Source organism: Xylona heveae (assembly GCF_001619985.1).
Source record: "Xylona heveae TC161 unplaced genomic scaffold L228scaffold_2, whole genome shotgun sequence".
Taxonomy (NCBI): Eukaryota; Fungi; Ascomycota; class Xylonomycetes; order Xylonales; family Xylonaceae; genus Xylona; species Xylona heveae.
In genome coordinates this window covers 1,907,734-1,929,183 of record NW_017264194.1, presented here as the reverse complement: position 1 = coordinate 1,929,183, position 21,450 = coordinate 1,907,734, and the positions used below count along the sequence as shown (strand labels likewise).

At 49.0% G+C, this 21,450-nt stretch overlaps 8 protein-coding genes across 8 annotated transcripts; 5 read left to right on the top strand and 3 right to left on the bottom strand.

Annotated features, from left to right (window-relative positions):
- Nucleotides 1-25: 25 nt before the first annotated feature.
- Nucleotides 26-3,199, top strand: L228DRAFT_258854 (hypothetical protein). Its single transcript, XM_018334113.1, has 5 exons — nt 26-163; nt 268-357; nt 421-1,046; nt 1,104-2,666; nt 2,863-3,199. Exons 1-5 carry the CDS (start codon nt 145-147, stop codon nt 2,953-2,955), a joined length of 2,391 nt encoding a protein of 796 aa, XP_018190980.1. The 5' UTR covers nt 26-144; the 3' UTR covers nt 2,956-3,199.
- On the bottom strand, nt 3,170-5,326 carry L228DRAFT_244261 (mandelate racemase-like protein). The gene is made up of 5 exons (XM_018331878.1): nt 5,127-5,326; nt 4,966-5,070; nt 4,237-4,842; nt 3,829-4,109; nt 3,170-3,655 (listed from the first exon to the last, which is right to left on the bottom strand). Exons 1-5 carry the CDS (start codon nt 5,169-5,171, stop codon nt 3,349-3,351), a joined length of 1,344 nt encoding a protein of 447 aa, XP_018190979.1. The 5' UTR covers nt 5,172-5,326; the 3' UTR covers nt 3,170-3,348.
- Nucleotides 5,327-6,764: 1,438 nt separating this feature from the next.
- Nucleotides 6,765-7,976, top strand: L228DRAFT_76286 (hypothetical protein). Its single transcript, XM_018336837.1, has 3 exons — nt 6,765-7,036; nt 7,174-7,242; nt 7,313-7,976. The coding sequence occupies exons 1-3, from the start codon at nt 6,902-6,904 to the stop codon at nt 7,892-7,894; spliced, it is 786 nt and encodes a 261-aa protein (XP_018190978.1). The 5' UTR covers nt 6,765-6,901; the 3' UTR covers nt 7,895-7,976.
- Nucleotides 7,977-8,362: 386 nt separating this feature from the next.
- On the bottom strand, nt 8,363-10,055 carry L228DRAFT_258851 (hypothetical protein). Its single transcript, XM_018334112.1, has 2 exons — nt 9,714-10,055; nt 8,363-9,627 (listed from the first exon to the last, which is right to left on the bottom strand). Exons 1-2 carry the CDS (start codon nt 9,975-9,977, stop codon nt 8,392-8,394), a joined length of 1,500 nt encoding a protein of 499 aa, XP_018190977.1. The 5' UTR covers nt 9,978-10,055; the 3' UTR covers nt 8,363-8,391.
- A 2,587-nt stretch (nt 10,056-12,642) lies between these two features.
- L228DRAFT_265890 (hypothetical protein) lies at nt 12,643-13,545 on the top strand (the record flags this gene model as incomplete). The annotated part of the gene is made up of 1 exon (XM_018334780.1): nt 12,643-13,545. The coding sequence occupies one exon, from the start codon at nt 12,643-12,645 to the stop codon at nt 13,543-13,545; it is 903 nt and encodes a 300-aa protein (XP_018190976.1).
- A 1,361-nt stretch (nt 13,546-14,906) lies between these two features.
- L228DRAFT_227344 (glycoside hydrolase family 27 protein) lies at nt 14,907-16,772 on the top strand. Its single transcript, XM_018330448.1, has 5 exons — nt 14,907-15,025; nt 15,083-15,258; nt 15,315-15,409; nt 15,471-15,887; nt 15,943-16,772. Exons 1-5 carry the CDS (start codon nt 14,924-14,926, stop codon nt 16,611-16,613), a joined length of 1,461 nt encoding a protein of 486 aa, XP_018190975.1. The 5' UTR covers nt 14,907-14,923; the 3' UTR covers nt 16,614-16,772.
- A 336-nt stretch (nt 16,773-17,108) lies between these two features.
- L228DRAFT_244257 (vacuolar ATP synthase) lies at nt 17,109-18,516 on the top strand. Its single transcript, XM_018331877.1, has 4 exons — nt 17,109-17,356; nt 17,640-17,675; nt 17,920-18,057; nt 18,209-18,516. The coding sequence occupies exons 1-4, from the start codon at nt 17,297-17,299 to the stop codon at nt 18,347-18,349; spliced, it is 375 nt and encodes a 124-aa protein (XP_018190974.1). The 5' UTR covers nt 17,109-17,296; the 3' UTR covers nt 18,350-18,516.
- A 258-nt stretch (nt 18,517-18,774) lies between these two features.
- Nucleotides 18,775-19,416, bottom strand: L228DRAFT_236519 (putative phosphatidylglycerol/phosphatidylinositol transfer protein; the record flags this gene model as incomplete). The annotated part of the gene is made up of 3 exons (XM_018330836.1): nt 18,775-18,861; nt 18,921-19,137; nt 19,205-19,416. The coding sequence occupies 3 exons, from the start codon at nt 19,414-19,416 to the stop codon at nt 18,775-18,777; spliced, it is 516 nt and encodes a 171-aa protein (XP_018190973.1).
- Nucleotides 19,417-21,450: the final 2,034 nt, after the last annotated feature.

Genomic DNA, 21,450 nt, shown 5'->3' with positions numbered 1-21,450 from the left:
CTTTACCTCAAGGACGCCCTGTGATTAAAGAGGGAGGTGTGAAGATTCAGCAGATCACTAGGGGTTTGTGCGACTTTAGCCAGTCTGTTGTTTCGCAGAAGCATTTCTTTCTTGTTGTCGAATAATACTGTTTAGGAGAGCGCAATGTACAATCCATACGGCGGTAAGCATCCCTCCACCTGAAGCATTTTTTGCGACTTTGTTTCGCAGAGAACACCAGTCCTGAATCTCACCTTTACGCTCGACTTTGCACTAATGCGCAGGCAGCACCTCCGGCTTATGGTCGTCCTCCGGGATTCCCAGGCTTTCCTGGACAGCCTGGGACCCCGCCCGTCATGGGCGGTCCTCCAGGCATGGGTAAGTTCTGTCTTGGATTCTCATACATTAGAACGGCCATTTTCTGATGTGATAATTCCACAGCTCCGCCACCAGGAATGGCCGCGGCTCCAGGAACTGCACCAGTGCCAGGCATGGCGCCGGCAGCTGCTCCTCAGGCTGCTGGAGGCCGTGGCATCCCTCCGAATTTCCAACCGCCTCCCAACATGCCAAACATTAATTTCTCTGCGCCAGTCATTCGACTGGGTACGACCGGACCATCAAAGCCGGCGACTCCTTTGGCTGGCGGTCCAGGGAGAAAAGAGAGTGCGGCCGACGTCGCAGGTATGTCTGGACGGCCTGGTTTGGGCGCAGGAGGAATGGAACAACAGAGGCAGGCGGTTCGGGAGAGTATGATGGCTCTCGTGCCCCCGACGAAGGAAGAGCTCGTCCGGACAGTCTTTGTTGGTGGTATCACTGAAGGAGTCGACGGCGATGAGGGCATTGAGAGAATACTACGATCTGCGGGTCCTCTCCGGAAGTGGACCAGGGCAACTGATGCTGACAGCAAGCCGTGCCGTTTCGGATTCGCCGAATATGACGACATTGAAAGCTTGGGGGTAGCTGTGGAGATCTTAAAGGACATTATTGTCCCTGTCAACCGGCAGTCTCCTCGTACTGCTGATCAGGAGCAGACGCCGAAGGAAGAGATTGAACAGAGCAAGTTGCTGGTAAGGATGCTTGAAAGATTATATTCTCATCAACGAGTCACTAACAGCATCTTCTAGATTATCATCGACGAAGAATCATTGAACTTTTTGGAAGAGCACCTGGCGACAAATGGTCAACAAGATCCGAGCGCCTTGCAAGCACGATTTGATAATGCACGGGAGACTCTATCGAATGTTCTCAACGAGTTCTTCTATCCTACTGCACCGGCTCAAACGAATGAAAATGCCGCGGTCGACGGCAATGGAGACAGTGTTATGCAAAACGGGGAGACCAAGCCCGATGGGACACAAGGGGAAGTGGTGACGATCCCGCTCACGATGGATGACGAGTTGGCGGATATCCCGCCGGAATTGAGAGAGACGGTAGCAGCAGAAATCGCAGCCTTCCGCGACCGCAGCAATCGCCGCGATATGGAACGCTTGAAGCGGGAGGAGGAAATGGAAGCCATGGAGCGGGCACGTGGATCCAGAGTAAATCGCCTCGCATCCCCTCCGCCGGGCGCCCCTAGTGGGCCAGCCGGCGGTGCAAACGGCATTCCAGTCGGTCCCAGAGACCGAGGCGTACACGGCGCACCGCTCGGGCCCAAGGGATTGCAAGGTGGTCAACAGCTTGGACGTGATTATCAAAAGAACGTCTCGTTCGTTAACGGTGCCGGCGTCAACGGCGCTGCAGATGCAGGCTGGATAAACCGGGAAGATGAGGACTCCGACGCCAGCGACGAAGAACTCGAGCGGAGACGGGAAGAGAAACGCCAAGCGGAACTCGAGAAACAATACCTCGACCAGGAACGCCGCTGGCTCAACCGCGAACGAAGTCGTACAGCAGCCGTCGAGCGTGAAAAGGCTCGCGACAAGGACGAAGCCGCCCAGCAGCAGGTCGAAAAGGACGCCATTGCCAAACGCCTCCGGGAATGGAACGACGACGAGGAGGCCTCTCGCAAGGCGGAAGCATATTACGCCGATCGCGGCACCTGGATCCGCAACCGCGCCGCCTTCCGCACACGCGAAGCCGAACTCGATGACCGCGACCGCGCTGCAGAAGAGCGCGAACGAATCCGCGACTCGGAGAAGAGAGAGCATGCCCGCGGCATGGCCGATCAGTTCCTGGCCCGCCAGGCAGAAGAGCTGGAAGAGCGCAATAACAACAATAACAACAACACCAACATCCAACAAACCCGCCCCCGCGAGCCCCAGCGCTTCAAGCTCTCCCTTGGCGCCGCTGCCCAGCGCGCCCAACAGGCTGCGCACCCCCGCCGAACCGTCGCAGAGGTCGAAGGCCTGCTCGAGGACGAAGAAGAAGCCGGCGCCACCACCAAGCGCACGCTTATTCCTATTACGTTCGATTCCGCCGCCGAGGCCGCCGGGCTCACAGAGGAAGAGCGCACCCAGGCTGTTCGCCAATTGGCTGCAGACATCCCGACCACAAAGGACGGGCTCTGGAGCTGGCCTGTCAAGTGGGAGTTTGTGGATGAATCTGTCCTCACTGAACAGCTTAGGCCATTTGTCGAGAAGAAGATTGTCGAGTACCTCGGCGTGCAGGAACAGATGCTGGTCGAGGTCGTCGAGGAACATATTCGCAAACGCGGCGGTCCTCAGGAGCTCGTTGAACAGTTGGAAGGCGTAAGTCGTTCGTTCCGGTCTCTTGCGATTGCTGCATTTTTTTTTTCCTTTTTGTTTTGTTTTTCATTTATGTTTCGTTTTTCCTTTATGTTTCGTTTTCCTTTTATGTATCTCCTTTCTTTCTTCGTTTCCATGCCCTGTCAATAAATTTTGCAGCTCGTTGCACCGCTTGCTAACATTTCATTCTGTTCTTTAGCCACTCGACGAGGAAGCAGAGGCTCTGGTGAAGAAACTCTGGCGTATGATCATCTTCTTTTCGGAAAGCGAGAAGAGAGGCCTGTCGACATAAACCCTCTTTGTCCGATTCTATCGATTATCATAATTTGCACCTTTCTCGTGTGACGGGTATCGCCTTTGTTATTACAGAAGCGCTTTGATCGCTCACGGCGCGTTTAGTTCAATGTCGACTACGGAGATACAGCTTATTCTCTTTTTTTTTTCTTTCGGATCAGGGAGATTTAAACACTTGCTTTTATTTTCCATAAAAAGATTTTGTACGACTAGTTAGGACTATATCAATCAAAAATGTGCGGTACTCTCAGATTTCATTTGCTATTTTCACGCCGCGGTAGAGCACTGGCCGCGTTGAGCATTTTATATTGCCAAACATCTTCAGTATAGACGAATCAAATTGACTGCCGTCAAACGGTAGTCGTATATCATCTTCTAGCATATGTCTCATTTATAATTTCTCGCCTTCAATGATAGGTTTTGCTTCTGGGCTCCTCCACCAGCTGTCTGCACCGCCAGGATACGTGTACCGATCCATACTCTCTGCCTTCATTTCCACACTATACCCGGGCTCCGTAGGCGTGGTATAGTACCCCTCACGAATCACCGCGGGATGCAGGAAATGTTCATGCAGATGGTCGACGTATTCTAGCACTGAGAGCTTGCCCGATACGGAGACGTAGTTGATCGTGGAGAGGTGCTGGGTGTATTCTGGTAAAGCGACGCCCCCAGAATGCGGCACGACTGGGACATTGAATCTGCAATTAAGGAAAAAGCGTTAGTTGTCATATTCTTTTTTTTTTTCCTCCTCCTTTGAATTATATCCGCTTCCTTCCGGGAAGGGTATTAGGGCGTTGTTCATCGCGTAAGGCAGCTGGGGTAAGAGGATGTCCATTGCATAGCGGGGGTAAGGGGGTATTAGGGGTAATACTTTTTGGCCATGAGTAAGACGGCAAGGACCTCGTTGACGCCGCCGATACGGCAGGCATCGATTTGGCAAACGTCAATAGCACCTATTGACAAAAGTTGCTTAAACAGCACACGATTCTGGCACATTTCGCCCGTGGCTACGCCGATGCCGTACGGCTTGAGCGCATCCCGGATGGCCTTGTGCCCGAGCACGTCGTCAGGTGAGGTTGGTTCCTCGATGAACCAGGGCTGGAATTCAGCCAGGCTTTTCATGTATTCGATGGCTTCGGGGACGGACCAGACCTGTTGATACATGAGTGTTTCAGTTCAAGCTCTAGGAAGATATCTCTAAACGACGGGAAAGGTACAAATGGTATTTTGGATGGTAACACAACTTGGAGGTTAGGCATGCAAGGTATGAAGGTCATACCTGATTTGCGTCCACCATGAGGACATTTCCTTTGTCATATCCGATCACGTCTCGCGCAATTTTTAGACGTTTTCGGTCCGCTTCAAGGCTCGTGCCGACTTTTAGCTTGAAATGGCGATACCCATTCTCCAGCGTCTCTTGGAGGAGGCGCTTCATTCGGTCTTCCGAGTATCCTAGCCATCCTGCACTAGTCGTATACGCGGGAACGGCGCGGTTATGTTCTGCTTCTTTAATTCTCTGCTCTTTTCCTGGCTCCGCTTTCCGCAGCATGTCGATGGCTTCTTGAGGAGTAATCACGTCGGTAATGTACCGAAAATCGATGCAGCGAACGAATTCTTCAGGCGACATCTCAGTCACGATGCGCCAGACGGGCTTTCCTAGGACTTTGGCCCACAGGTCCCACAGTGCATTCACAACGGCCCCGAGGGCGAGGTGGATGACGCCCTTTTCTGGGCCGATCCAGCGAAGCTGCGAATCGGAGACGAGGTAGCGCCATGTTTTGCCCCAGTCGGCAGTGAGAGATTCGAGTGTTTGACCTTTGACTCGCTCGGCGAGGAGCTCAATGGCTGCACAGACAAGCTCGTTGCCGCGACCAATTGTGAAGGTCTGTTCAAGGATCCAGGTGTTATCAGCTCAGAGGCTTTTTTTCTATGCATGGCCGATCATGCTGTGGTAGGTCCAAGGAGAAAAGGAAGCAATCTTGATGACGGCCAAGAGAAGTTGTCTTACCATGCCATGACCCTTGTGGTTTGAATCGGTTTCGATGATGCAGTAGGCAGCAGAGTAATCGCCTGCTGCGTTCATGGCATCGGATCCGGTTTTGTCGAGGGATGTCTAGAGTACGTTAGATGCTTACATTTTTACAATTCGAGGGCTTACTAAGAGCATACTGGGAATCTAATGTCCCTGGAGTATGTATTCGTTATTGTCACCATTGTGAATTAGATATGCAGAAGTAACTTAGGCACGTATTGAAGAGAAATGAGGTATATTATGTAGATTCCTTGAGGTGACTTGAGTCTTTACAATAGAGGATATAATGTAATTGATGTGCAAGCGGACAGAGTACTAGAAGTCTGGTCATGTTGGGATGGAAGAGTATTATATGGTCATGGATTGTTGTCGACTGCGTATACTCTAGATATTCTCGGGCTGTTTTGACGCGAGATACCCCTCGGTGGGGGTCTATGTGATTCAATCCACGGATCACGGAAAAGTATTGCCGGGATCAACGTGGACTCTACAGCAGTAATTGCGCATAATGCAATTTTCAGAGTGATGCCAGCAACACATTGGTCAAAGAGAGTCTAATTCAACCCTCATGGGGATTTGTTCGTCGTCCTTCTTTCTCCCCCCCCCCTCCTCCCCCACACCCCAAAGTTGAAGAAAATCCGGGGTCGCCAAACTGGACTAGTGCGAAACCCCCACACTAGTCCCCGCTGGCTTCAACGTCACCCCCATCCCACCCGCGTGCTTGCCCTAAACGGTATATTATACACAGTCTTTCCTCCTTCAGACTTCAACCTATCTGGAAATTACACCCAAGAAGAAACCCACCCAATACAGGCCTAGAAGTCTTCAAAACTAAACCAACATAACGTCGCCTTTTTGCTTGATCGCAGTATAAGTTGACAAGTTTCCCTCCTTCAGGCGAGTCTAATCTGCTTTTACCACACGTCTAAGAAATCTATGCCTTGCACTTTTCCCGACCATATCACATGATGAATGGCTTTTCTTTGCATTATTTCTGATTTTGAATAGCTTCAAATACACCATCATTTGATATAGCTTAGTACCACCGCCTTTTCTACAACTTATACACAAAGGTTCTCCGAACCCGCTCTTCTGCTACATTGACTTCTCAAACTATCACAAATTGGATACCATTCTTTTGAACACATCATCATTTCCCTCAACTTGAACAAATTATTTGCAATGATTGCTAAACCTTTCATGGATTTCTGCGCACCCTTGTGGCCTTGGAAAAATGGGTATTTAACCATGCCCCCCGTCGCTGGATTGCCAGTTTTCTCCTTCCCTCCTTAGCATCACTCGCACCTCCCATCTTGGCCTCTCAAAGCTGTCTTTTCCACTCTTTTCCGTTCTTGCCTCTTTGGTACTGCTCTTCCTACAAGCATCTTTTCTTTCTTCTATTGAAAGCCAGCACTACCCTGCGACAAGCATCAGCAAGCGCAAGCGACATCTTCGGAAAGACAATCTCCTGCCTCTTTCTACTTCAGTTTCTCTCCCTGCTCCGGCACTCCCGCTCTTACAAAAACATAGTTTCTTTCCTCTCTGAAAGAAATTGGCACTGCCACTGGCGGGTACAAGAGAAAACAAAAAATACCCTCAGAGACTCGGTCTAGTCTCCGACACACCATCCACCGCATTTTTCGCTCCCGTACTGCCCTTTCCTACAAACAGCAACTCTTTAATATATTAAAGAGCCCGGCACTACTCTCTCGAGCAAAACCCTGCGACAAACTCCGACGAAGGACTCTCTTCCGGCTTTACTTTACACCATCAGATTGACATCAGTACTGCTCGACTAGCACTACTGCCCCTCTGCATTTTGCCAAATCTCCGCCACTCCTGGGACCTCGATATCCACCCAACCATACGCTCTTATTAAGAAAAAAAGGCAAAGTCCTTTTACAAAAAAAAAATGAAGACTGCTGGTAAAGTCTTCGATCCTCAAGAGCAAGCTCGACGTTTCAGCAAGATGGCCTGGATTCAACACTACGTCAACAAGAATATTCGTCCTTGTCAGGACTTGAAAGCTGGGTGGCGCGGCGCCGAGGTAAGTCACATTTAGTATATCATCTTCCTATTATTCATATTCCCTAATATATATTATCTTCCCTCTTATATCATCGTTCATTTTGCTCTCGTTTCCAAACCGAATCACAAGCTAGACGCTAACAATTACTCCAACAGATATTACCAGACTGCCACCCAACCAAGACCACCAAAAAAAGTGCAACGTCGGCACGAGAAGAGGCCAGGGTCAGTCTTCCACACACACCCCCCATTTATTTCCAACGCGTTCAAGACGTTGTCTAACTCTTTTCTCTAGGCTTTTCAACCACCACTAGAGGCTTCCGGTCAGCCTCGAACACGGAGGAGCGACGACACGCTCACGGTCTGGGCACCAAGCCCAGACAGCAACAAACGCTCCCCTCCCCATCACTTGGGCGGGCAGAGGGGAGCCACCACAACCACACGTACCGACCAGGCAGTGGTCCCAGCACGGAAACCACTTCCACTGCCATCGACAGCACAGGAAACAATACATCCTGTGCTGCCAATCCCACCACCTGGGTTTCAATTCCCGCGCAGGCCGATCTTTCCACCACCCCCTGCGGCCTGGACGACCCAACTTGCAAGCGGCACCCCCAGGACAGCGCTCGGGATGAGCCCACATCCCCATCGCCCATATCAACATCAACAACCCTCGGCTGTCTCGTCCCTATTCCCCCACCATCGTCTTCCACAATTCCTGGAAGGCAACAGCAGTACGGACTTGGCAGACTGGATGTCCCGGACCCTGGTGCCGAATAAGAACCGGGTAGTCTTCATATTGGGACTGCTCGTGTGCTGGGACCACTCGTGGTACGGCTTGGCGGTACTTTTTGCATTTCTTCTTATTCATTGTTAGGAGTTGGATTTGGTGGTTTTGGGCGATTCTTGGAGGAATTGGGACTTTAAGGAATGTCCAACCCTAGGCTATCAGAGGAGTTGTAGGAGGAAATCAAGGGGGAAATCACAAGGAGAGGGTTGGACAGGGTTAGCACTAGAGAAGAGATGATTCTCATACAGCATCAAAAATAAACCAAAGGAATGAGACTTCTCACAAAACATCTTCGTTTCGTATATTGATATATATTTGCCAGTGAAAGTGAATGCTCATCTATACCCATTCGCCCAGTAACGCCAAAAGAAAAACGATCCGACCGACTTCCGAAGCGCACTGCGCCTAGACCCATGGTAAAAGGAGGTATTGATACAAAAGTAAGATGTATATCTTTTGTCTTTGTAAGACATCCAAGTCTGTCTGTCAACAATGTATGCCGCAAAGAAGCATGAATGAAAAAAAAAAAAAAAAAAAAGAATGGGAAAAGAAGAGGGAGTACTAGCGGACTCTAAGACAAAGGTCTAAAACCTCCCAGTCTCTCGTCTTGCCTGCATCGGATCTAGACGTAATCGCCGACTTAATCCTGATACTGATCCTGAGCCGGATCCTGAACCGGAACCGGAACCTGATCCAGAACGGCCACGTCCATCCATTAAGAACGGACTAGATTCGCGTTTCAGCGGACTTGATTCGCGCTTCGAGCGATGCAGATTATGCATACTTCTACTCCGATTAAGCCCGCTGTTTTCGTCGAGAGAAGGAGGGGCCGCCAAATGCTGAGTGACGGCAGATTTCCGCAACGGAGACTGTGCATGCGAGTATACGCCGAGACTTCCGCCGTCGCCACCGCTTGGGACTGGGCGGAACTGGGGCTGACGCATCGCGGTACTATTGTAATTCCGCATGGGCGTAAAAGAGGATGAAGATGGATGGTCCCGACCAGGACCAGGGCGGCCGGGCGTGGCGAACGAGCCGCCCATTCTCTGGCCTGATGTGAAGCTGCGTGGAAATGTCGAAGAAGATGATGATGATGAGGCGGCGGCGACGCCGTCTGGATCGACGTGCTTGGCGTAATTGGGATTCGGGTTTGTTTGGAACCCGCGGTTGATGATTGTGGTAGCGGGAGAGGCGTCTACGCTGTTGTACAGGTCGTATTTTATACTGAACTTGGAATTACTGGCGTCGGTGGCTATGGAAGTACTGGTATACTGGGTGCCAACGTCTCGCACTTGCGGGGTCAAGCGCGGGTGCACGAATTTGGTGTCGTATTCGTGAAGGACTTCCTTGTGGATGAGCGCGGAGTCTTTTGACTGCTGGGAGAAGAACGACTGGAGGAAGAGGAGCTGCGCTGAGAGTAGGCCCGTGAGAACCATGGCGGTAAGCACGGTCGTGCTGGGTCTCGGGTCGTGGTCTGCGACGGGTAGGAAAAGAGAGTAGATCAGGACATGGCCCGGGCTGAAGACGCAGAAGAGGCGCAGGCATATTGGTGTGGGATCCCATATGGCCAGCTCCCATACGTCGCGTGTCGCGTCTGGATGTGCGCGGGAGGCAGCGGTAGGGACGGTAATCATTTGCGATAGGAAGCGTAAGGGGGATGACGAGACTGGAGACGAATCTACACGGACGCGATGCGCGGAGGGGGTGCTGGGCACTTGGTCGATGGGGGATTCGAACAGGCGGTAGTGCCGTTTGCGAGCGAATGTGTAGAAGGCGTTGAGCAGGGAGAATAGAGTGAGAGAATGTGCTATGAAGGTTGCCTGGATTGCGTGTCAGTATGTATCATTGCAACGCAACGCATCGCATCGCAATCGATCGCGTCTTTGTTAGGTTTTTGGTGATTTACCAGCCAGCGTAGCCACCCGCTACCATTCCCATCGTCGCCAAAGACGTCGTCCGCTCTTGTTCCTATACTGGAGCTTCCACTGTTGGCTTTCGCTATCATCATGACGATATTCAACCCAAGCCCTATTGGGATTCCCCAGTCCCGTTGAAACTGCTCCCAGTCGTTGGAGTTGAGCTCCTCGGAGAGCCATAGTAGGAGATCGAGCGGGTTCAAGTAGGATTTGATTCGCTCGGTCAAAGGCCTCTGCCGTACTAGACGAGGCATTTTTTCTTTGTTTTTCTCGCTGCAGAAGCAGGTTCTGAAGAGAGACGTATCACCCGTTTGACATGTCAAATGTCAGTGTTTAGTTTTGCGTGTAAACAAGAGCTGTTCGGATAATCATCGGCGAAGGAGCTTTCCGATGCGTAGGACGTGACGCTAGCGAATCAGTTAGCGCCCATGTGAGCTAAGTCTGAACTATATGGCAACTGAAGCCTCCCTTCCATTATAAACAACAAGATGAAGAGAAAAATATTACTTGTTCATAAATAGTTCTTATTGCAATACTTCTTCATTTCTAGTGGATAATAATTCTAATTCCTATCCTATGTCTATACTTTCAAATATATATTTTCTCGAATCTTTTCATACGATTTCAGCAATATACAATTCATTCGTTTGATATTACAAGAGATATACAGCCACACAAAAGCAAAATGTACCAAGGCTTGATAGTGTTTCCACAGGCTTTTTCTGGCAGACAGATCGTCAGTGGAATATTCCAATGGGTTCAAGCCGCTGTTGATTGTAGACTTTGGGGCGGTAAGGGTTTCGAATGATTTGATCATTTGACAATGATAAAATGTTGTCGAAAATCCAGCTGACTGACTTTTTTTTATCAGTGGATTAAATGATATTGATAAGAATCGGTCCTGCAAAGTCTGCTTGTCCTCTGACGGAAGGAATTCAGGCTTATTATGCATGTCCTTACCATCATTACGTCCGTTACCGGACAATGGCTTCCTTGCACCATTCAATCTTGGATTCTTGGCATATCTGGTAATTAGCTATGAAATCAAGTACAGCTTTATCATGGATCTCTGCTCCGACAAGTTGGCTTATGACAAATGGAAATGATTTAGATAAGTTTCATTCTCAACAGAACCAGACCAATAATTATTTTCCTTAACCCTGCCTTTAGCACCTTCAAAAGCCACTAGCCGTAGCATAGACAGGTGCTTGAGCTGCTCAGTGATGGCTTATTCAAAACTACAATCTAATAATGCTGTCAAGTCACTAGTTGAACCAGGATTTCAGGAACATAGGCTCGTATTGACTTTGATTTCTCTCAGTGACCAGATGTTATGTCTTACCATTGAACAACCCCCGTGCAAGTGTTTCCACAATGATACAGTCCTCAATGAGACGACCCACAATATGGCAGACTATCTCAATGCATGCAGGGGGATTATATGAGTAGATTATGAGTCTATGACCATGACATTGCAGAGCAGAATATCACACGGTCTTATTCCAAGGCAAGTGTAAGGATCTCAGGGTTTGGAGGTACAGAGAGCATAAGCCATCCATAAAGTACGGAATAAACCAGCATGGATGACTTTGAGACTGGTAGCTCTTCCTTGGGAAAGATTAGTTTGATTCCCTCTTTTCCATTTTTGTTTGAATACTTCTCTAGGATATAGCCTAGCGTGCCTCCCAAATACGCCCCCACAAATGCAATTTTAGCCCCATTTTGGTGTTATATAGACGTAAAAATCTCCATTCAAATGTTATTGCTCAGGTCTCAGCCGCAGCATATTTTGCAATATGAATTAGATTATAACTGCAAAAGCTTGCAAAGGTTATTCTCTTCTCGAGATTCGGCTGTGTTGACTGAGAGAGGGGAGTAAACACCTCGGGCTGCTCTCGTTAAAAAATATTATCGGAGTAGGCAGGTGATCAACGAAGTCTAGTTATGCTTCTTAGTCTATCGGCGGGACCGTGGAGTTTCCGTGCCGCTAATTCGGAGGATTCTCCGGGGGATCTTGAGGGAACCGCAAACTGGAGTTAACGACGGATCGGAGAAGCCCGTTCCATTAATCATGGTTGGGCAATACGAGCGGAACCCCAGTCACCGAGACTTTTATGGTGAGGTCGGTAGAATTACGGTTATATAATAGATTTTGGCAGAACAATGCAGGTAATGCCATACATGCGGAATAGATGGATTACAGGGGGTTTCTTAACTAGAGTACAATTCTCCTCGGTTGCGACTCAGCGGCCCGAAACGCCCAGGATTATGCTGCAGTGTTGGTTTGTGGGGGCCAAACAGCCCGATCGTATTACCGGGCTGAAAGCACTCGTCATGCGGCCAGCATCACCATCTGGGACATGGTCATCAGTCAAAGAATGGATCCATACATTGTGTCAGAGGGCAATTGTCGAAAAACTTCCGGGGTCAAGGCTTGAAGCTTGACCCACAACTCCACTTATTATCTAAGATTTTTTAGGCTGCTGGCAAATGGGGTTTCAATCTTCAAGGAATCCTTATATTTGTCATATGAGGAGTTTGGATCGCATGCTCTTCCACCTCTAGTCTAAGAATCGACTGACCGATCCATCAAAATCTAATAACCTCGTATTGAATCGTCTTCCGAAATCCTTGTTCTGCTCAAAACTTCCCGAAGAGAAGATACCTCAAACGCAGTGGAGTCGCTGAAACCCCGCAGTAAATACAACCGCGGAATGCAACGTCTTGGAATTGTTCAATATATAATTAATCAATGTTTCTCTCCAGGTTGCCTAGCATGAAGTGCCAGAACTTATTCTTTCCAAGCAGCTGGTCGAAAAACACTTTGCTCTGTGTTCAGGCAATCACCTGCATCATTCTGATAAGATTGATTCTTACCACCTACATTTCCCAACCGCCGCTCGAACGAGAGCCTGCACCATGCTTTCTCATAAAATTCATATTGGCAGTGGGCTTGTTGCTTTGCTATGCCTATCAATCGCTCATATAGCCATAGCTGCTCCGACAACGACCTCTCTAGACATTCGTGCGGCCGGGACTGTGGCCGAACACTTTGACCAGGGTGAATTGGTCAAGCGTGTGAACATAGGGCTGCTGAGCATCATTTTAAATAGTTTCGAGAAGGTCGCCGAGACGGCTTGTGCTGCAGACATCGAGCCGACTACCAAAGCAGCGATTTGTGCCGTAGCGGTCGGAGGACTCGTCATGTCGCTCGTATATGGGGCTTACAAAGCCTTCAATACGAATGCTATGCTGGCTGCACGGCAAGAAATGGATCTCCGGCTTGCTTCAAATATGATTCACACCATTCCACGCATCGAAGGAAAGTCGGCAACTTCAGTGATGAAGGAAAACTATGCCGGCATTCCGTTGCTAGTAGGATACAACGATTGCTTCGACCCAGGCTGCTTCCAGGTCCACTATCAGCCACATACCACCAAAGGCGGTGCTTCCATGCACCATCTCTCGGTCAGCCCTCGCAACTCGACCCTCTCACGACGTCAGGACAACCAGGAAGCGTCGGACGACGACGGCCTTTATGGTGATTACCTTTACCACGATGAGGACAAAGGAGCCGAAGGCGTGATCAATGACGACGATTCCAAATCATATGTTGTCGACACAATCGAGAAGGATATGGATAACGACGAGTGGACCAATACCGGTGTCCATTGCTTCAATGTTCTTGATACTGACAGTGGCACGCCCGCGTCTTCGGGCTACCTGGTCTTGAACAACGGCAACCCTTACCAGGATCCGGACCAGGAAGACTCTTGGATTGATAATTGCCAATCCCGCTCCGAGAAGGTGAAATTGCTTTAGTGTTTAACCTAGGACCTAGGTAACCCTGGAAAGCATTTTTACACTCTCTGGTACTTGGGAGGGGCGGTCCGCTGGGTGGGTGTGTGTGTTTTGGCAAAGACATAAAGGAGAAAAAAAAAAGTCTACTGGGCTTCTTAGGCTGCATTTCAGCAGATAGCCATATACTTTCACTACCTAGTAACATGATCAATACTTTTTTCTTCCAATTAGGACCCCTAGCGTACAGGCTCGGCCCGGGCGACCATAAAGTGATTTACAAGTTATTTACCTGCCATGATAAACCGATATCGGAGGGTAGACAATGCTCGTAGGTCCATGACAGGAGTATGGCCAGGTCGTAAAGACTACACCACCAACAAAGTTTATAGTCTTAATTCAAAGTGTTTTGCTCCACCTTTACCCACCATTCCCAGGTAGCTTTTCAGGGGTAGATACTGAGTCATGCAGATAATGTTGTTGGCGCTGGACCTGATATCAACAGAATTATGCATTTGTTGTCAGATTTACAGGCCCTTTCCAAAAGCAGAAGGACGATATTTTATGAGCCGCGGAAGATCCGGAACGTCACCGCGTGCCTTGGTCTTCTCATACGTCAGTCATGCCATTCTAGCGTAAGTAGGAAAGACTAAGAGTCTCGCTCTCGATTCTCATCTCAACATGACATGCAATATTACCTAGTTTTCACGCTAGGCTGCAATGCGGGAACATCGGATGGACGTAAAACAGGGTTCGGGCCAACATCAACGAGCAAAATAGTGGCTTTATCTGGAGATGCATAAAACAGTGGGGAACGCCCAACTATGGGTCTCCACACGGAAAAATCACAGCTCTGTGGTTGGCGAGGAGATTATTTGATTTTCCAGTTTGGGGTCTAATATACGGAATATCTCTAGCAAAAATCATGAGAACTATCACAAACAAGCTCTTTCAGGCAAGACTAGGTGCAATGTTGATTGATGGACGAGTTCTGATAGGAGGATTTTCGATCCAAACCATGCGTCCTTTTAATGAACGGATTAATTCCCCCCCGCACATGGCAATTTCCGTCCCCACATCCCCCGCCTCCCCACAGCCGATCCCTCGTCATTTCCCGTGTTTATCCGGGCTTAGATGGCCCGATTGGTCCAGTAATTATCCAGGCACCGGTGATTCTTTGGTACGAAAAGCTTCACAAAGCTGACCATTCCCATGTAGACACAAGGAGCATCCGAGAACCTCACACCCAATATGAGGTTTTTCCGAATGCTGACACAACGGTTGCGCTATGACCCTCATCCCGCTTTGAAGAGCTTCCAGCATAATATAAATTACGCTTAATTGTTACCCCCCTCCAAACGCTTGATCATCCACAGCTTTGTTCCCATTAATCAAGATCATTATGGCTCGGATCGCTGCTACCGCCATCGCTGCGGCGGCATTCTTCGTTAGGGTTTCACTTGGGGTCGACAATGGCTTAGCTCGAACCCCTCAGATGGGCTGGGTAAACTATACTACTACGCGAAGTTTTGACAGCTGTCTAACGACTTGGGCAACATAGAACAACTGGAATGCTTTTGCCTGTGACGTTTCAGAGGAGCTCATTCTCGGTGCTGCAGACAAACTCGTCAGTCTTGGTTTCAGAGATTTGGGATATACTTATGTCCTCCTTGACGATTGCTGGTCGGCCGGCAGGTCGGAGAATGGCTCATTGCAGCATAACACCACCCGTTTCCCGTAAGCCGTTTCCCAAATTTGAAATATTGTGATCATTGGGCTAAAGAAGAATCCAGAAATGGTATGGCTGATGTAGCGGACCAAATCCACTCTCGCGGCATGCGCTTTGGTATGTATTCTGATGCTGGAAGTCTTACATGTGGAAAGTATGGTAAGTGATTGTTCAAGTACCTTGGCTTGATCTATTCGTCGCTGACATGGCGAAATCATAGCTGGTTCTTTGGGTCATGAAGACGTCGACGCAAAGACATTCGCTTCATGGGGCGTGGACTACCTAAAGTATGATAATTGCTTCAATGAAGGCCAATCGGGAACCCCACTCATCACATATAACCGATACAAAAAGATGAGTGTGGCTCTCAACTCAACTGGACGACCCATTCTCTACTCAATGTGCAATTGGGGCGAAGATTACCCATGGAAGTGGGCCGAGACGGTGGCCAATTCCTGGAGAATATCTGGAGACATTGGCGATTCCTTCCAAAGACCAGATGCTCGATGCCCTTGTGGCCCTGATGAGGGTTACAACTGCGATCTAGCTGGCTTCCACTGTTCAGCAATGAACATCCTTGGCAAGGTTACTTCTTTTGTTGACAAGGGCATTCCTGGCGCTTGGAATGACCTTGACAGTACGGTTCTCTCCATACTCGACTGTGTTGATACCAGCCGCTAACTATTGCATAGTGCTTGAGGTTGGAAACGGGGGTATGACAGATTCGGAATACGTCGTCCATTTCAGTATGTGGGCCGCGGTCAAATCACCATTAATTATGGGCAATGATATAAGAAGCCTCTCGCCGTCAAGCTTTTCCATCCTCGCCAATCCTGCCGTGATTGCCATCTCCCAAGATCCGCTTAGTACATCCGCCGTGCGGCGGTGGCGCTACCCGGTCGAGGATGTTGACGAATACGGCCAAGGTGATATTCAGCTGTGGAGTGGTCAATTGGCTTATGGAGACTATGTTGTAGCGCTGCTCAACACTGGCAATAACGCACGGATAATGAACGCAACCCTTGTAGACATCTTCCGTGACGAAGGCCCCGGCGGGAAACCAAACTCTGCTCAGGCATGGGATGTCTATGATCTCTGGGCCGACCGCATGAGCGATGACACCGCAAACCTCATTCTCAACAGCAATGGAACAGCGCTACAGAACGGCACTGTTTCCCTGCCCTACAATGCAACCAAGTTGTCCTATGCAGACGGTCTCGCAAAGAATACGACCGCATTGTTGGGCAAATACACCACGACGATCCAGCCGCAGGGAACCTTGAAGGCCAATGTTACTGGCCATGGAATTGGCTTCTATCGCCTTCGCCCCCATCTTGGGAGCCAGAAGAGAGATGAATTGTAGAGGGTTGCCTCGAATGGATGCCCAGGGGCAGCTATTAGTACAGATGGCACTGTGAATAGGTTACTAGTCCCCATTTTTCACGATGGGATACGTAAATACCAGCGGTTCAAATGTAGTATATTCTAGATTTGGCTCCAATGACCCAAAATACGTGCCCATAAAATATTTGATATACGAGAGGAAAAACTTCTCGCTGACATATCTCCAAGCCTCTTGTTGACGTTTGTCCAAGTAAGAGTTCCGCTTTAATTAATTAAGCGTACATTGCCTGAGAGCTACCCTTATCTCAACTCTAACTCAGTTAAGCCCCAGTCATAGCTTGGACCGAACTTCTCTGCTAATCCAGTGATCTCATAACCGAGTTCGTCGCGGAGCAATAATGGACCACTGTGCCCGCCGTAGCCAGTTATCTTATCCCGACTTCGGGAACCGCCGTACGAGGGTCCCCCCGGTGAGTCGTGATGTTAGCAGCAGGAGCTCGGACAACCTCTATGAACCACTTGCACTAGAATCTAAACCCAGGAATACAGCCACAGCTCACTCTCAGGCTACAACCTTCTCTCACCGTAAGCCACACAATCATTCGTTATCGTCGCAGGTCTACCTGACCCATTTCGAGTACTCACTTCGGCATCGCACGCGGAGAATTTCCTGCACGCCAGCGCTCTCGAGATCCTCAAATCATGGCGGCACCAACTGCCTCCAACAAGGACCGCCAATTCCTTGCAGTCATTGGCGATGAGGTATAATTCCCTTCCCACAATAACTCCGCTGTCCTCGGTTACATGATCCTCTATCACGCCCGAGGTCGATATACACGCTTGCTCCAGCAACTCTTGTCTCATCAGGATAGAGCGATTCGCGCTCTGGCAACTCGCGCTCTGGCAACTCGCGAGCGTCATTCGCGGTCTATAAGCTATATGAACATACCTCGACGTCATGGACCGCGATTGTTTAAATAAGCAAGAGGAAGGGAAAAGAAAGGGAAAGAAAAAAGAATGCATGCTGATTACAGGATATGTATAGGATTCCGTGACTGGGCTTTTACTCGCTGGTATTGGTGTACGTTCTCTCCCTTTTTCCTCCTTTTCATCTTCATTGCTTTCATTTCGTTTTCCTTCTCGCTTCTTTTTGTGCGTGTTGAATTTTGAGGGGGAAGCATTTACTTCCTGTTGAATCCTTCGACACCGTTCCACTGGAAATATGTCGCGTTGAAAAAAGCGGATATGCGTATAAAGCGGATAAGAACATATAATGGATGAAAGGATCAAAAGCTAACAAGTTACAATCTTCGATGGGAAAATAGCATGTAACGCAGCCGCCGGACTCGCAGAAGAATTTCCTTGTCGTGGATCAGAAAACGGAAACGGCCGCGATCGAAGCCGCCTTTGATAATTTCACAGAGGAGCGCAAAGATATTGCCATTGTGCTCATCAATCAACATGTTTGTGCCCTACCCTGCGTACCCTGGTTTTTGTGAATATACATACTATTGAGGGAAAGAAAAAAAGACAAAGGAAGAAAGAAAGCAAGCAAGGAAGGAAGGAAACTAGCTGCGCTCGTATGAAGCATCGAGCTAACCCGCACGGATTTAGGTTGCGGAACGGATACGACATCGCGTGGACACATATACTGCTGCATTTCCAGCTCTGTTAGAGATACCCTCAAAGGATCACCCGTACGATCCGGAGAAAGACAGTGTTCTCCGCAGAGTAAGACGGCTTTTTGGAGAGTAGATATCTTAGAGGAATGGATTTGTCCGCATTAGTTTGCTCATGGGAGAGGGTTCGAGTTGATTGTTAGAAATGAGCGTGCGGGATTTTGTAATTTCGTCATCTTCGTATAAATATCCATGCGCATTATGATTATACTAACGTTTGGACGTTACAATATCATGCAGTACAATTATGCTACCATTTAGACGTTACAATGTGCGTTTGCAGACAAGAGATGCAATGAGCCGTCATGTTTGGGCTTTGGACAAAACAGTATTTGCGAAAAAAACAAAAACATATTCTACATGTCCAGCAGGTGTTTGATCACCTGATTAGGGACCATGTTACAGTGGCTATCCCCTTCATATCGTCCTTCGTAAATGTCGTATCAACTTTGAGATTAGACGCCAGGTCCAGGATTCGGGATCCAATAACCGGATGACCCATCATCGGGGAAAGACGACAGTTGCGGTAAGACAGGTAATCTTCCGGTCATCAACGGTGTAGACGTCGGCGAAAACAGTGTATTTTCCCTGAAACCACGATTAGCGTAATTCTTCCCAGCTGGCGCAAAGAGCAGCAAATGCCTTACCGGAGGGATTTCTTTGGGAAGCTCGACTTCCTTGGTCAGAACCGTCTTGCCCTTCTTGATCGGGCACTCGAGGTCGACATTCTTGATCTGCTCGCAGAGATCGGCGCGTTGGTTGATCAGTCGGATAAGGCCATATTTGACCTGGAGGTTGACGTAGGCCCCCTCTTCAATATCTTCGCTGAAGACGCCGGCAGCTTCAATGGTCAAGGTTTGGCCACTGTTAAATGAGGGAAAACAAGGTTAGCAGTTGAGATATAAACTTTCGTGGTCAAGACCCGACTTACGGTAGTGGCGGGTTGGGAGTCAAGTTGACGCGCTCGATAGTTAAGATATCCTCTCCAGTGTCACGGCAAAACTCCAACGGGTTTTCACCAGGAACAGACAAGTCGCCCTGGATTCTAGGAGTAGTCTGTTCTGTCAAGCCTCCCGGCCAGATCGAGCGAGCGGCAACGACAGACGATAAGGCAAGCGTAACTAAGGCCGATGAGATCCTCATCTTGAGATGACAGGTTGAAGCACTGATTCGTGCTTCGAGGCGTAGGTGGTAGTAGATAAAAGTAGTAGAGCTGTGTCAAAGGCAGCTCTCTGGGTTGATGAGCCGACCTTACGATGATAGGTGATGCAGCCAGATGATGCGATATGGACGGGCGGTCTGCCGGTCGGTTCGGCGAATGATAATCGTGGCGGGGAGGTTGGCGAATGACCAGGGTCTGGCCTTGGTTTTTACTGAGCTCAATTGGGTCTAGTGCATTTTGAATCCGCCAGCTGCTTCTTCCATTGATAACGGGAATAGATGCTGTTCACTACCTACAGTAAACGATCCCTTGACTATAAGATGAGCCGTGAGAGTAGTATATTGAACAAATATTTGATTATTTTCATGTACTGATTATTTACGTCAGGAAGAGAGCATATTTAACGGTAGGCTGCAACATTCAAAATAACAACTTTGTAATGGCCTCAACTACGAGATAATTTCTCTTGCTTGACTTTCAACCTGAGGAACTAGAAAGCTGCTGGTAAAGGGGAACTGGCGCGACATCCCGTACTGGGAGACTCTGCTCTACAAATTTAAATAAAACCATTGCTTTCATTGCGAATAAGCTGTCACTTGAACGGCCGCCCAAGTGCAAGGGTTCAAGGTTCCTTTTGAAATCAGCTGACCAAGTCGTTGCTCAATGTCTAGAGGCACATGAGAAACCCAAAAGGTCCAGGAAGAGGATTAAAAGGGGAAGGGCTGGCATACGTTTGGAGAACAATACCCTGATTGTCAACCGTTGAAAAGAGAGTCGTTCCATCCTCTCCGCCACTTACGAGTAACGCTCCGCAAATGATCGTGGTGCCTTTTTGATGATTTTTGTCGCTATTGATATCTACTGATAACAGCTATGATCTGCAGCTATTTGGTCATAAGCCGAGTACTTATCCAAGGAAGCCGAGAGTTCATCATCGGTCAAGGGGTTATGGCAAGTATATCATGACGAGACGGCATTTCGCTTCGGCGTCTAATAACAAGATCTAGGCAGGATTCAACTTCTTACGCAGCAATGGGATTTCAGCATTTCAAGACTTTGAGCAATAATCCAGTCCACCAGAATAATGAAGCAGGATCGGTCTGAGAAGTTATTTGACATACTAAACACCGGACGATGATATCCCGACAATGGACCTTCCACCCCCTTGGGCTGGCTCTACGCACGGGATCTCTCACCCTTGGATTTGAAGTCGCAGGATGTGCATCGTCCCACCCCACGACAAGGTGGTCTCTCGGCCAACGAAGCCCTGCGATCCAAAAACACTGAAGAGACGTCCTTCTCGCACACAGAGCAGCTTCACCTCTCGTGCAGGTCATCTGTGTCATCGACACTTAAGTGTTATCTCTTACACCTTCGCTCGAACCCCGTGCGCCATCTTACCGTCATACTTCCTTCCGCCCAAACTTCAGTCCGTCCAGCAACAGAGCCATGGTTCATGACATGTCTTCGCGTTCATGCTGAAACCGGATACTTATGACGTGGTCCTTTTACTATATGAGCTTCGCCTGAGGGTACCTTAAAAGGAAGTACCTCATCAGAGCGACCGACTTTGGCCAAGTCCTTTTTCGACCCTCAATCTGGCAACGGTCGCGGCGCTAAATCCCAAAGCGGCAGTGGCGGCCGGGTTAGAAATGGACAAATTACTTTCGTCCCCCTTCTGTAGAATCCCAAACTTGGGCTTTTCTGGGAAAAATTCATGTCCCATTTGCTCTTCGCTTCTCTTCGGGCTACAGCTGGCCAGTCGACTTTTGTCCGTCTATCTGTCCCTCTCTCTCGCGTCTCGTCCACAGAAGGGAGAAATGGGGCAGGGGAGAGAGAGGAGAAGGCAGAGAAAGAGAGAAAGAGAGAAAAGGGAGCGCTGAGAGGGAGTGAGGTCGCAGCGAGCGGAGAGTGAGAGTAGTAACTCTTACGGTACCATCTCGCTTTCGTTCCCGCTCGCTCGCTCCCCTTCTTGCGGACTCTCTCTACTCTCTTCGGCTCTCTTTGGCTCATCT